A 15,362-nucleotide genomic window follows, 5' to 3' on the forward strand; every position below is an offset into this window, starting at 1 on the left:
AAATAAATAGTTAATGTCCTGATTCGCCACACAGTTGTCATTTTATTCTATTCGTTTTGTAATTTGCAAATTTCGTGGACTGTTATTTTTGTGTTTGCAATTGTGCTCGTTTGCAATTCACTACAGTGTGTAAACGTTTCCCTGTCATTATGCTTGCACATTTCTGTCCACACCAAGGGCCCCACCGTGGAAAAAACTAGTTGCAGAGAAAACGACACACGGCTGGTTTGATTGCAGAACGTTTATTTCCCAGAAATAGACAGAATTGTAATTCCAATGCCAGAACCACGATCTTCTGTGAAGAAAGAGAGTTAGAGCATCCAGTTCAACAAATATATATTTAAAATCAACAAACCAAGGACATGAATGAACTTGCAATATCACATGGAGGGGCTTTTGTAGAAAGAAAAAAAAACACCGTTTTTAGAAAAAGGCATTGAAAGAGTTGCAGATGCTATTTTATGTGACCGTCCTTCACTTTGGCCTGTTCACTGCTGAAACATTTCTCTTCTTGGCTGGTCCCCTCTGGACCTGCCGTGCTCGAGAGCCAAACCCCAAAGACTGAAGTGATTCTGATAAGTACTTCTGGCAGGGAGACACACACAGCATCACTAAGAGCTTGGCATCTCCCCCTGGGGAAAAAAAGATGTACACGTGTTATCTCAGGCAGCATGTTGGATCCAAGCACCCGAACATTCGAATTTACAGAAACCAGCAGAACTTAGTCACTCTCTCAACTACCAGTTGCATTGGGTGGCATTAAAGTGACAAAAAGTAGGCTTGATTCTCCATGGACTTCATTTACAAGCAGGTGAAGCAATCTGAACTCTCCTACAACAAGCACATGCTTGTTAACACTGTGGGTAGGGGTGGTTTGATAAATATGTTTGTCACAAAGAACTAAGTTCCAGATTCCGAAAAGAGTTCTCTATTGATATGATATGATCGTTTATTTATATAGCGCCTATACACAATGTGTTTCAAAGCGCTTCAAGGCAAGGGAGGGAACAAGGGAAATGTGAAATTAACTATCGTACTCGGCCTGACGACATTTCAGATAGTGCAAGAGCTAAAACATAGATAAGGAAGGGAGGGGGAGAGTGGGAAGGAAATGGAAACAGACAGGTGACTACCGTACTAGGCCCGACGACATTTCTGGTAGAGCCGGAGAAAAACAAAAGGTGAGGGAGAGGCGTGCAGAAAGAGAGGGGAGGAACAAAACAAGCGACTATCATACTAGGCCTGACGACATTTCAGATAGTGCCGGAGGCGTGGTGGGGAGGAAAAAAACAGTAATGGGAGGGTGGAGGAAACAGACGAGGTTGCTATCATATTAGGTCCAGGGACAATTCTGATAGAGTAAGTGCATAGAAGAAAGTAAGGGGAGGAGATAGGAAAAGGGAGAAGGGAAAGGAGGAGAAAAAAGAGAGTAAGCAGTCAAAAAGAGTGGAGAAGCAAGAGTGGAGAGCGAATAAAATTGCCGAAGTCATTAGTAACACATAATGTTGCAAGCCAGGATACAAGATGAAGATGGGAACAGCATGATTCAGGGCCACCATAAGTACAAGATGCAAAGGAAGTTCAGCATGAGAGTTGAGAAAGAGTGACGCACTGTGGATGAATGAAGTCCATAAAAGTCAAATCCAGCATTGGCCACAAGACAGTGATGGTGAAGGAAGGCACCAGGTCGGCGGGGCTTGCTAAGTGGTGAAAAAGAGCAGCAGGCAGGAAGGTACCAGGTGGGCGGGGCTTAGGCCAGGTGACCTAAATCCACTTGCACCTGCTCCCCATCTGCAAAGGAAAAGAAGCTGGAGGGTTCCTTAAGTAGGGAAACAGAGCGGCAAGCAGGAAGGCACTAGGTGGCCATGGTTTGGTAAGTGGTGAAAAAGAGCGGCAAGCAGGAAGGCACCAATTGGGCGGGGCTTGCTAAGTGGTGAAAAAGAGCGGCAGGCAGGAAGGCACCAGGTGGGCGGGGCTTAGGCCAGGTGACCTAGATCCACCTGCACCTGCTCCCCATCTGCAAAGGAAAAGAAGCTGGAGGGCTCCTTAAGTAGGGAAACAGAGCGGCAAGCAGGAAGGCACCAGGTGGGCGTGGCCTGCTAAGTGGTGAAAAAACGTTTGAAGCAGGAAGGCACCAGGTGGGCGGGGCTTGATAAGTGGTGAAAAAGAGCGGGAAGCCGGAAGGCACCAGGTGGGCAGGGCTTGCTAAGTGGTGAAAAAGAGCGGCAGGCAGGAAGGCACCAGGTGGGCGGGGCTTGCTAAGTGGTGAAAAAGAGCGGGAAGCAGGAAAGCACCAGGTGGGCGGGGCTTGATAAGTTGTGAAAAAGAGCGGGAAGCAGGAAGGCACCAGGTGGGCGGGGCTTGCTAAGTGGTGAAAAAGAGCGGCAGGAAGGCACCAGGTGGGCGGAGCTTGATAAGTTGTGAAAAAGAGCGGGAAGCAGGAAGGCACCAGGTGGGCGGGGCTTGCTAAGTGGTGAAAAAGAGCGGGAAGCAGGAAGGCACCAGGTGGGCAGGACTTGCTAAGTGGTGAAAAAGAGTGGCAGGCAGGAAGGCGCCAGGGGACCTAGATCCACTTGCACCTGCTCCCCATCTGTGAGAGCCAACTGCTCACACAAGTAGGAAAGTCAAATGGCGCCTATTCTGGAAGACATTCAGTTCATGAGCAATTCATCTTCCATCTGAACTTTTCCCTTAAGAAATCTGTGTTTAGGGGCACGGCACTGCATGTGCTGAACTTATTCTTGAGTGTATCTGAATATCACAGAGGGATGTACTAAGAAATGTGTTACAACTGGTGCAGCCTTCCCCTCTGCCTGTTCGAAACAACTGCAGGCCAATCACAAGGCAAAGTGCAAGGCAGACATTTCCGATCTCCTCTTGCCCTTCTGTGTGTGGCAGAGCTATGGAGGGCTGGGAAGCCGGGGCCCCCTTTGGGTCCCTCCTCCAGTTTCAGCACCCCTAGACTTCCGCCCTTCCTCTTTATCGAAAAAAAACTGGGCGCAGAAGTAAGTGGGCAGTGGTCGCACAGGTTGCTTGGCAACTAAGAGTTCTTGCCATTCAACCTATGAGCTCCTTCAGCGCCACTTCCTGCTGATGGATGATAGATCCTTATAGGATGGTGACGTACCTGGACGTTGAGACTATCACCTTGTGTAAAAGATACGTTGAAAGGAGTGCAGGAATTAGTAGTGGCTAAGCCACCTGCTCAACCCTGCGCAAATATAAAATCAGCAGCGATCCCAATCACAAAGGTGAAAGAGACAGACCCTGATGAGTATAACGCCTTTGTCTTTTGTGGTGGCGCATACTCTTCAGGAAGGGTAGGAGGTGATACCAATAGCAGCCCAAACAACTTAAGTGCAATGATCCAAAATACAACAATGTCCAATTAAGTTTCCATAAATATATAATATTAAACAATAACATGCAAACAACTAATCAGAAAACAAGGAAAAACCCACTCCTTTAAGAGAAAACAGAGAATGCAGACTTTATGGAAGGACACTCTGGGTAGATTAGCAGGATTGTCTTGAAGAACAAGGTAGGGAAGGGGGGCTAAAATGTCACTATGGTCATGAAAGTGGAGCGGGGGGCAGGGTTTCTCGGAAGTACCTTGTATTCCTGTCTTTGTGGCTCAAAAGTGTTGAGTCAGGCTTTGTGGGATCAAACTGGACGACTGTTTTCTGCACCATTTCGGAGGGGAGGTGGCGGCACCGGGTCTAACAATGCAGTGTTTTTCATCGGCTGAGGTGGCTTGCGGGTCAAATGCACTCGTGATGGCAGGCAATGTCGGGTCAGCGGTGCTGTAAGACTCAGCAGCCTCAGGTGTGGAGAAGCCGAGACTGGCCTTCTGCAGTGAGCGGGCTTCTTCGGCCCAACACAGCATTATGGTTAGCAATGTTGCTGGCATGGAGCTTGATGAAGTTAGTGACCAAGCAGTGGTGTTGTGTTGGAGACACTAAAAACTTTGTTGGCTCTCGGATGAAGTGGCTGTGGAGCATCAGTGTCAGCATCAAATGAAAATGAAGTGCAGAGTCAGGTGGTTGTTGAGGTCAGAGGAGACTCAAGTGGTTACCCTGCAACAGCTTTAGCTGTATTGAAGGTGCCCAAACCAGGAGATTTAAATGCCACCTCTGCCTGCAGGGACTTTGTGTGCTGGGACCCATCAGTGATGCCCATGTGATCTTTCAGCCTGCTCCGTGTCACAGTAGAGCTGTAACTGTCAGGAGACAGCAAAGGCACACGTGTACACTATAATCTTGGCATGGAGTATTTATGAAAGTAGTGGATCTGATTAGTCGACCCCCTTTCAGAAACAGAATTACCTGCATCATTTTAAGGTAATAAAAAAATCAAAACGGCTCAAGCTTCTGCCCTTATTAGATGGCAGGCTTTCACAGCGTGCATGTTTAAATGGAATGCATTGTATATATGTGTGCGCACATGGAGGTTTGAAAGCTGCATCATGAAAGTGATAAAGAGTGGCAATGCCGGCATGTATTGTGGGTGCAGATAGCTTCATGAGAAGGATTTACAGTCGCAGTGCTGGCACATATTGTGTGTGTGACATCATGCTGTTACAATCCTGACATACATCGTTGACACAGGCATAATGCACATGTTGCAAAATGCTCCCTTTTACTGTAAATGCACTGGCATTTATTGGATTGAACAATGGAACAGAACTCCACTGCCCAGGAATGGACTGGGTAGGAGAGAAAAAGAATCCAGTCGGGATTTAAAAAAGAAACAGAGAACGAGACAGAAAGGGACAGTTGAAAGAAGAGGTAAAAAGCAGAGGAGAGAAAAATAAAAAGACTTAACTGGTGCTGCGGCTGCCTTGAGAGACCCCCCAGGGCATAAATTCATCTACGGTACTGGGTAGCGTGTTGGGGAGCCCACCCCACAGAGTGAGACAAGGGGCTGAGCTGCTGATTCCAGGGGTAGCTCGGCAACTCAGGAGCCGTGGGGGATATCGGCCCCACTAGAGGGCCAGACCGACCAGCCCATCATTATCGATGGCCCAGACAGCACGCAGGGTGCTGCCCAGGCTGAGAAGAACACCCCAGTGAGCGATAGCCCAGACCAGGATGCCCAGTGTGCCCCGTGTTAGCCCGCCTCATGTCCAATGAGGCAAGCCCTTCATAAAAGTCCTCCCAGGCCGCGTATTTACGAAGCGGCTTGGGAGGTGAAGAGCTGGGAAGTCCACTCCATGCAGGAGAGTGGAGCGGTGAACTAAAGGGTGGGATGGCCTTGCCGGACAGCTCAGGTGAGGAGGGGGTGGGAGGAAGTCCCGGTGTGCTCTGTTAAGCAGCACGGGTGAAGGAAAACCTTGAGCTACCTCACAGAGCAGCCCGTGTGAAAGCAAGCAGCCCTCCACCAGCGTCTCACGACGCATTGCTGAGGAGGTGGGCCAGGAAGCCCCAACAAGTCAACAGGCGTGCGCTGTAAAATTCACAGCATCCCCGTTGCCATGTGGACACCTTCTGAAAGGAAGATGGCAGCAGGAGCATCGCAGTGAGTGTGGCGGCATCCCCACAGCACCGGGGATACCACCTAAAGTAAAGATGGGTACGCGTGCTACACTGGTGATATGGGGTGATCCCCATGCTAACTGGGCTGCCCTGAAGATATTGAAAATGCTGCAGGCACCACAGTGATCATGGGGTCAAAGTGTGTCAGGAGCATTGGTGACAGCGAGAGGACCCCCACTCGTGCAGGGGGCCACCCAGAAGACCTAAGAGAGCACAGGCTGCACAGTGAGTGCGGGTTGGCCCCATGTGGCGGACCGGGCCACCCTCAAGAAAGAAGAGGGGCCAGGCCCCATCCTTTCATCATCAGGTGACATGCACCCAGCCAGCACTGCCACCAGCATTTCAGCCAGCAATTCAGCAGCCTGCAGAGCCACACAAGACAGACAAGACAGACCCATTTTTTGTTTGTATACAAAGAGGTTCAATGGGGCAAAGGGAGTAGAGGGGAGGTATCCTGATGTGAGGTAGCGGGATTGTGTGGCAGCCTGCCTGAGGCCACCTAGCGAGAGATGGGACCACACACAGAGGCCATCCTCTGGCCTCGCACTCCATACGGTTGGTACCAGAGTGTAGGTAAGGGGTCTGTTGCATCAGACTCACCCTAAGGGCCCCTGAGACCCCTCCAAGCAATGCTGAACTGACATAGCAGGTTCCCATCTAGTTGGTACGTATGCCAGGGGAATCCTAAGATAAAAGGGGTCAAAAGCATGTTTTGTAAATAAAGAGGGGTGCCACTGGGATTTCTATGAAATGTACTCTGGCAGGGTGTAGCCCATCTCCTGTTATCGGCCTGGGAGGGTGGTGGTGGTGGGGACTGTCCCTGGTGTGGGATGGGGTAGGTGCATACCCTTGCTTGGAACAAGGCCGGAAAACAGGGGCTACAGGAACCTCCACCCTGGCTACAGATTCCAATTGGAGCCAGCTAGGGGGACTCTATAAGTGGAGCTGTCAGTGCTTGGCCTTCCAGCAACAAGCAGAGCCATAGGGGGACAAGAGGCTGCCCTAAAACGTGGACAGAGCACTAGCTATGTCCCTCATTGCCTCCCTTTTTCCCAGGGTTCAGATTCTCTAGGCACCTGACACAATCCCTCTCTATTCCCCGGCATATTGTCACAAGTCTCACTGCCCAACATTTTGGTGATGGTGTCTGTCACCTCGTCTCTGACAATGTCCTACTCTACACCGCTCTCTACCACCTCCTCCCCTACGGTCCTACACTTTAGCTATTCAGTTCCCTTTACTACCTCCCCCTTCAGCTTCCAACATTTCTCCTTGACTTCTTTCTGTCATCTCCTCCTGCACTTCTTTCAACAACACATTTAACCAACACTGCTTGCTTCTCTTTCCTTAATCTGCTGGGTTTTTTTTCTTTTCCAACTCTCTTTCCTATGTATTTTCTAGATGTCTACTCTCCTTCCCAAATTCTCCTCTACTTTTGGCTCCTTATTTGCCCAATTGGTGTACATTCTATATAACAGTCAGTGCTCTCTAGTTTTTTATTATCACTCTGACATTTTTCACCCATCTGGCACTTATTATGTAACGGTCATGGATCTCTTGTTGATTTATTTCACTAACACCTTCTGGACCTGCGTTTCCACAACCCTCGGCTCCTTCTTCTCCCAGTCTGCTGGGTCTCTTAACTCCCCACCTTTAGGGATTCTCCTTCCCCAGCCTCCTAGTTCTTCCAAGCAGCCTCCTGTCTCCTCCTTACTTATGTCTTCTGGGCCTCTACTTCACGCTCTCCCAGGATCCACAGTCTGTGCCCCAGTCACCGGTCTTCAGCTCCTTCTCCAGTTAATCCTCCAGCTTCTTCTCAAGCTCCCGCTCCAGCCTCTTTTCTAGCTTCTTTTTTTCACCAGCCAGTTCCGAAGGAGCTCTTACTCCTAACTTCACCAACAGAGTCCTTGTTTTTTTAAAGGGCTTTGCCTGACGCCTTTCATCTTCTCTTTGTTGTAATCATACTGGGGTGTGATAGTAGGAATTTGGATTGACTATTAGCTCGACCCCTTGGGATGGTTTACATCCCTAGTGTGGGACTTAGGACTGGCACACAGCTCCCCTTCCTGACACTACCTTGCCCTGCCTTCTAACCTCTCTCACTGTTAAGGGAACTCAGGTGTGCAGGCTTGGTGTAGGTAACTTGCGGGGCTGTAGTTCTTTTGGCCTGGGTGTGTTTCTAGCATCTGCTAGACTGCAACTTCAAGAACAGCATCTGCAGTTTTGGAGTTCTTAACTCCCACTTCCTCTTTAAGCCACTGGCAATGGGACTGTCTGGTGGATCGCAACTCTGAGGATAACTTCCAGTTCTGAGGTTGGGCTTAGGGCGAGCTAGTCTTTCCCGCTGGGCGGTCGTCTCTCTGGTTGTGACATTCTAACATGCCCCTCAGCCTATCTCTTCTCAACTGTGTGAATGTGGAGGCCATCCATGCATGAGCACTGTCTGACTGCCTTGTGGATTCCTTGACTAAGCCCAGGTCCCCTTCTTTCTGTGAGTAGCTTAAGGACAGTTTCTGCACCTGATAAAAGGTAGCCTAGAGTGCAGGAAATGCCATATGCGTGGGACTGCTGCACCTCAATATTCTCTAAGGGGATGAAACATCTACGTGTACACTATGACAAGCCCCTGTCCTCCACATGTGGCATGGTGGGAGTAGCCAGGAGATCCTCCCCATGTGGCCCCAGGCCCAGTGTCACATTGAATGTGTCCGCACCTGCCCCCCCCCCCACAATCCACCAACACAGTCAGGCAGGAGATTTTGTCACACATCCCTCTAGGACATGCCCATGCCACCCCAGTGTCAGGGCATAAACGAGGAAGCTACTGAATACCCCTACAAGGTTTTTGTGAATTCTGCTGGTGCTTTTGCCACAAAATTGCCAAAACCATTCTTACAGAAGACAGAGAGGGAAGGGGGGGTCTGAACTGGGAATATCCGGTTGGCATACCAACGGAATGTCATGGCATGAAAATACCAAATCACTCAAGTTTCTTTTTCCAAACTCCTCCGCCATACTATCCAATGAGGAGTTCCAAAACAATATTTACTCCAATCAGCAGCTTTGTAAGAAGCAAGTTGGGTGCCAGGCTTTCCATGTTCCATTGATTTATAAGGGTGCGTTATTGGGCTATTTTGGACTAGTTTGCATACGCTTTGGGCTATTTCTGGGCTACTTTTGATGGTAGATCTATTTTTTCATCATACCTAAGCTGCCTCTCTATATGCTCACTCTCTCTATTCTGACCCCACCCACCCCACTCTCCCTGTAATCCACCCACATTACATGTGCTAGTTAGGTTTTATTTGGGCTATTGAGGGAGCTTTGTTCTTCATGTTTTCTGCCCCCAACCAACTACAACCACCCACGCCACCCCCACTCGCTGCGCTCGGGCCATTAACTGGGGAGGCGCACTGTTGCCTACAGGGTCGGCCTGGCACCTCGGGGCGTATCGCCTCATTATATTATTATTAAGTATTAGTACAATGCCACGTCACAGCAAAACATTTGAATAACTCAAGTTCTATCTATAAGAGAAAATAGCTGTGGAGTGAGGCATCTCCCTAGGCCACGGCTCCAAATGAACAAATGTTCATTGTTAAATGCTGTGAAACCGAAAGCCTCGGTTTTTGCTTAAGTATTGACTTCTCCAACCCCCGATTGACCCCACCTCCTCGGCCTGAGTATGCTATAGGAAGCATCACTACATGGGACTAATACTTCTGCAACACTTTGAATGAAGAAGCGTAATAATACATGTGTTCACCTATGGAGTCCTGCAGGAGGTGGGTAAGTTTACTGTTGCGGTATGGAACATGAGGGCGCTGCTCAGACAATGCTCCGAGAACATCAGACAGGGCGGAAAGGCTGCGATTAATGAAGGAGGTCTCTCGCAGAGCTGTTCCGGTCACTCCGGACATACCTGATAGGAAACCGGAAGAACTTTGTTAAGACACTTACAATTCTAATTTCGAAACTATGAACTGCAATACATTGTAGACAAACAGCTGTTGTAGATCATTCTAGGCAGGGCTTTAAGTGGGCCGGGGCCTGCCGGGGCTGAGCCCCGGCAGGCTCCGAAATTTCGTTTTGAGGCGGGGCCCTGCCGGGGCCCACTAATCTCCCCTGGCAGCCCCGGCCTCTACACGAAAAGGCATTTTTTTTCTACAGCCTGAAGCTCTCGATCGTGTGCGAGAGCTTCAGACTTCAGAAAAAAAATGCCTTTGAGCCATAATGGTGGCGCCGCACCTGCGCGGCATCCCTTTAATCAAGTGATGCCCGTGGGCCGGCGCCACCATTATGGAGAAAACGTGAGGCCGCTGGAAGCAGAGGCCTTGCTTTCTAAATACTGAAGCTCCCGCGGATTCGCGGAGTTTCAGTCTTTAGGAAAAAGGCCTCTGCTTCCAGTGGCCTCACCCTTTCAGCCTTAATGGGGACACTGCCCCTCCCCAGCTGGCGAGGGGCGGCGCCACCATTAAGGCTGAATAGGCGAGGCACTGTCCCCTGCCAGGCAAGCCTATACAAAATAAATGCTGAGATCAGCAACCTCTACCCCATAGGGGAGAGGGTGCTAATCTCTACAAAAGGCTGCCTGGCAGGGGTGCCAGTAGCCCATTGAGCCGGGGCTCGTCGAGGGGGCGTGGCCTAACGGGCCATCAAGACCCCCGTTGTTAGGCCACGCCCCCTCGCTGAGCCCCGGCTCGATTTGTAGTGCCACTTAAGGCACTGATTCTAGGCATCAGTGTAATTAAATGATTAAAAGCATAATGGGTATTGAACATGTCTTTTTCTGAAATAGAGGGATTTCCATGTCATCCTGAAAGGAAAAACATGGTTTTTATTTACAGTTGTGCCTCAGAGAATGCTGGAGCTTTATATCGTCCAAACTGCAACCATAAAAGAGTTATTGTTCATTGTATCAAACTCCAAATCAGAGCAAGCACCTTGTTTGTACTTCTTTGCTAAAGGTAAAATGTCAAATCCACATCAATCTGCCCCCCTCCTCAACACAGTCACCCAAATACAACATAAAACATCCACTGGCTAAGTATACAAGGTGCTCACTTTTTTAAACCCAGCAACCTAAAGAGAAACATTCCCTGGAAAACAAAATCCCAATAGGAGGTATGTGTTTTGTTGACAATTATATGAGGTCGTGTGGGTGTCTGCTTTGGGAACATGACAACCTGAGTGAAATCCTGGTAGCCAAACGCTTGAGCAAGCTTGCTGACCTCAAAAACACAAAAGGGTGTTGGATCCGCCCTCTAAAAAAGTTAAGCTGTCCATCCACATGTTTCCTTTACTTGTGCCATGAAAACTGTTGTTTATTGTTTTCATGGGCAATTGGGCTCACGCAATATGTGCTGAGCCCGGTTTTCCGAAAAGAAAGCAAACAAAATTAAAAAGAACATTTGCACTCCAGACGGAGCACCGGGGTGCGCATAGCAAGCAGCGACCCTGTTGTCGGCTGTGATGAGGGAGAGAGAGAATTGAAGGCGAGGAAGTGGGAGGGGTAGATTAAGTTGGAGCAGCAAGAGAATAGGCCAGAACTGTTTTTGTGGGTGGTACTGGAATAGGAGGGGGAAGGAGAAGGAGGAGTGCAGGAGTTGGGGTCATGCAGGCATGAGCGAGGAGCCATCATGAGAAGGGTAGGAAGTGGACAGTGAGTGGGGGGGTGTTGTTGTGTATGGTGGGCTTGGTGAGTCACTAGTGACACAGATGAGGAAGCGGGTAAGGGATGAAAATCAGAATGAAGGTACATGGGTGAAAATTCATGGCTCAGAATGCAAATAGAGGGGACAGCATGCAAACAAACTGGCCAGGAATGCCAATATATGGGTCAGAAAAGCAAATAAACCGGTACATATGCAGATACATGGGTCAACATACAAATACAACAGTCCGAATACAAATACATGTGTCAAACTCCTTCACTCACCCTTCTCCTCCCCTCACCTTACCAGCCACTACACCACTCGTCTCACCTCTTACTACACCCTTATTCTCAATTCCACATCACCTTTCTCACCTCACACTGCAACCCTCTTCTCACTTCTGACATCTCACTAGACCCCTCTTCTCACTACAAGCTTTGAAGCACTTCACTTGTGTATAAGTGCTTTACAAATAAACAATTACAATTGTATCTTGCTTCTCACTTTTCACTACACCTCCTTCTTCCCCATCACTGCACTCCTCTTCTCTATGTATGCCTTACCACGCTCTCTCCACCTATCTCTTTCCACTACCTTCGCCTCCTCCTGTTTCACCTTGCCCACACCTCTACCGCCACTACCACTTTGCACTCTGGCCACCCGTCCCCAGCATACACACTCTCTCCCTCATGTTCACAGTCTCTCCCATTCCCCGTACACTTCCCCCTCTCTATCTTTATCTTTCTTTCTCTCGCACTCACCTTTTACAAAGCCCCCCTCCTCACACTAGACTATTCACACCTCTTAACGCGCTCTCTCTCTCACATATACATCACCTGCACTCTGCTCTGTGTCTGCCACTAACTCTCTAGTACTCCACTCCTCCGCCTGTCCTCCCCCGGTCTCCCAGTCTTCTTCCACAACTCCTAACCTCACCTGTGAAACTGAAACTCTTCCTTTCTCCTGATTCCCTTTTATGGCTCTCATTCTTTTAAACCCTCACCCTTACTTTGGCTTCAGCGCTCATCTGACTCTTGTGATCAATCTGTTACTGTCTTTTCCCATGGGCTGGTTTTACAAAGCTGAAAAGGTTTAAAACCCATCCAACACACTCCCCCCTTTCCAGCACAGTTTTGATGGCAGTCTCTAATGGTTACCCTGCTATCTGGTTAGCATGCTCTGGGCATGTAAGTTCATTTTTCTGTTATACTGAATTCTTTGCTTTTCTGAGGTGCTGGATGATGGGTTGTGGTAAGTGCTAATATTGTGTATTAGTTGAAGTGTTTCTGTTTTCCCCTTTGGTTGGTTCCAGTCCAGGTTTTCTAGGTTGCTCCCAAGTGCACCCTGGGAGTTGTGATTCCAGAAAAGAAAAAAGAGAACACTGGCAAGAAAAAGCACAGGGATGCTTTAATGCCCATAGGCCTCGAAGCGCATGTTTAAGTGCATTAACAACAGGTATGGCACATGAGAGGGTCCCAGAGACAGGGACCCCCAATTTCTGCCTCCCCCGACAAGTTCATGGCCCTGACCCTGTTGGGAGGGTGTAATGGGGGCGGGTGCGTATATTTATATAGTTATGTGGAGGCAACTTACACCTATTTACAAAAAGAACAAAAACACAGAAGGAGGAAGTCAAGAAAAAGAGTGTACATCATAGCGGAAACTCTGTCAAAGGCAGAAGTTAAACAAAGAGGAAAAGGCGTAATAAACCCCAAGAATACATAGAAATCAATATCAATGCAAAACAACTACCATAAATCACACAACTGCACCCACAATCACCACCAAGCCACCAAGCCAGGACACACAAAACTGCACAGACTCTGACAACACACCACAGAACACATCAAACACACAAACTGCCACATCATACGTGCTACCAATTCAACCAGCTCAAAAACCTATTCCCCCATGCAAAACAAACACATGCTAGCTAGCAAGGCACACCTGAAACCCACACACACACACACAGCGGCAGAACATTCCACGCAGGGGGTTATGATCCTGTGCCGGCGGTTGTAATGGCAGTGGTCCCCGCTCTGGCTGGGCCCAGGGGTTTCTGTTCCTGTTGTTCCGCAATGTTCTCCAGTCCCCCTCAATATGTTGCTCTGCCCACCTCCACACCTCCTTGGGGTCTGTGAAATGGACAGTTGTGCCCTTGTGGTATATTTTAAGTTGGGCTGGGAATAGTAGGCCATATTTCAGCTTTAGGGTTTGCAACTGTCTCTTGAGCTGGTCAAACGATTGCCTTGCCTTCTGCACCTCCCTGGTATAGTCGGAAAGAAAAGCGATTTTGGATCCATTATAGGTCAATGTACCTTTGGTGCGTGCCCTCTGGAGCAGCGCATCTCGATCTCTGTAGTTCAGGAGTTTTGCGATCACGGTGCCTGGTGGAGCACCGGGTACCGTTCGTCCAGTTGGCATGCTATGGGCCCTTTCTATCGAGAAAAACTTGGAGAACGAATTTGGTTTAAACATGTCAGCGAGCCATTGTTCTAGGAATTATTCCATGCATTTTCTAGCAGACCTAGGATCCGAATATTGTTACGCCTTAACCTTCCCTCACCCTCATCGCCTCTTTCTTCCATTGTTTTCAGCCGTGATTTGACACTGGTCAGCTGTTGCTGTAGCTCTTGCAGCCCATCTTCTGCCCCAGATATGCGCTGCTCTGCCTCGCCAGTGCGGGACGTTAGTTTCCGCAGGTCATGACGGAGGTGTGAGGCATAACGTTCTTTAAAGATAGTGTGTTCTCAGCTTCAGCCATGGTGTTTGGTTGGTCTTCTTCGTCTTGGGCTTGTGTGACTGGTGTCATATACTGGTCGATCTTGCTCTGAGTGGGCTGTTTTCTGGCTTTATACTTGCCCATGATGGGCATGACCACTGCCTGTTTTAAATGTCAGGGTCCTCTGGGTGAAGCGGCATGAGATTTCACGTTGCAGTTGGAGTATTGATTCAAGCCAGTAGCTAGCCGGTATGGTGTTTTGATCCCGACTCCTGGTCAATGATGTCCTCCTTTATTGCCCGATGTAAGAGATCAGCTTGTCTGTGGTCACTCGCCTGGGGGAATGGTTTGTCTCCCAATTCTCGGGAGTGTGGGAGGACAGTTTGCCCAATCGCCATGGTTTGCCCCTTCTCTTTTGTTGCTGCTCCGGAGTGTCAGCAGTTCCAGACCATCACTGCAGAGCGCCGGAGTATGGGTGTCAGCGTGACCGTCACGTGCCCCCAACAGGGTGTACACTTTGTCCAGTAATTGATGGTCTCTTTGTTCCCCTCACATGAGCACAACGTACCCCCTGGTACATCCCGTTCAAGACACGCAGCGAGCAGTGGTCTAAGTGTAAGAAAAGAAGTAGTGGAACTATGTCCCCTGTTAGCCTGCCCCGCTCCTCACAAACCCCATTGCCCTGCCCTGTCCCTCACTCAATACAGACCCCCAAACACATTTGCCCGCTGTTTAAGGGAATGTTCAGTGCAGTGCACTGAAAGTGCAAGTTTCAACTTCTTCCTACTCTGTTATTTTAAAACGAAACCGTTCCGGAACGGTTTCTTTTTAAAATAAAAGTATAGGAGCTGTAAAACTTAATTTAAAAAAGTATAGGAGCACCGCTCCCAACCACTCCCGCTCACTTCAACCACTGCCAGCGAGTTTCAATTTCTTATCAGCCCAGGAGGGGCCTACTTTTTGCTTGTCATGGGTCCCCACTCCAGGCAGCCATGCTGATATGGGCAGTTCCAGGCGGTGTCCACTGTTTGTATTGCTGGTTGTAGGAGCTGTTCACTGCGTGTGGATTCACAGGCGTTCTGTCAGTGATACTAATGTGTAGTGTTTTGGTGCCCGTTGTGCAGAGATCATAGCTCTGCTGATCCTGTCTCTTGCCGTGATAGTGTCAAATTACTTTCAGATATCCAGTTAAACTCCACAGAGAGCAGGTGATTAGGTAATCTGTCTCGTTTGCCGTTCTTAATCGCCCATCATGGCCCAGTGATGTCTTTCCCCTGGGGTCGTTCCCGCTAATTCGTGTTTTTAGCACGCCTTCACTATGCTACTTGACCTTGTCTGGTAATGCATATCACGGTTGGGCACGTGAGGCCTACTCCTTTCCTTATGTTTGGAGTAAATAGTGCTGGAGTGTAGGGGCTGCAAGGAGCCACGAGGGAGCGGGGAGGCAGGCAA

At 49.0% G+C, this 15,362-nt stretch overlaps 1 protein-coding gene across 3 annotated transcripts in view; it reads right to left on the bottom strand.

Annotated features, from left to right (window-relative positions):
• Nucleotides 1–232: 232 nt before the first annotated feature.
• KIF25 (kinesin family member 25) overlaps nt 233–15,362 on the bottom strand; it is a 1,016,252-nt gene continuing 1,001,122 nt past the window's right edge. For 2 of the 3 annotated variants that reach the window (XM_069607412.1, XM_069607410.1), the window contains 2 exons: nt 9,301–9,456; nt 233–632 (listed from right to left, as the gene is read on the bottom strand). In XM_069607412.1, the coding sequence (XP_069463513.1) occupies nt 475–632; nt 9,301–9,456 (314 nt within the window). In that variant the 3' untranslated portion in view covers nt 233–474. The remainder of the gene's footprint in view (nt 633–9,300; nt 9,457–15,362) is intronic. The other variant, XM_069607411.1, reaches the window with a different exon arrangement.

The sequence above is a fragment of the Ambystoma mexicanum genome, chromosome 4q (genome assembly GCF_040938575.1).
Source record: "Ambystoma mexicanum isolate Mex_15411 chromosome 4q, UKY_AmexF1_1, whole genome shotgun sequence".
NCBI classification, from domain to species: domain Eukaryota; kingdom Metazoa; phylum Chordata; class Amphibia; order Caudata; family Ambystomatidae; genus Ambystoma; species Ambystoma mexicanum.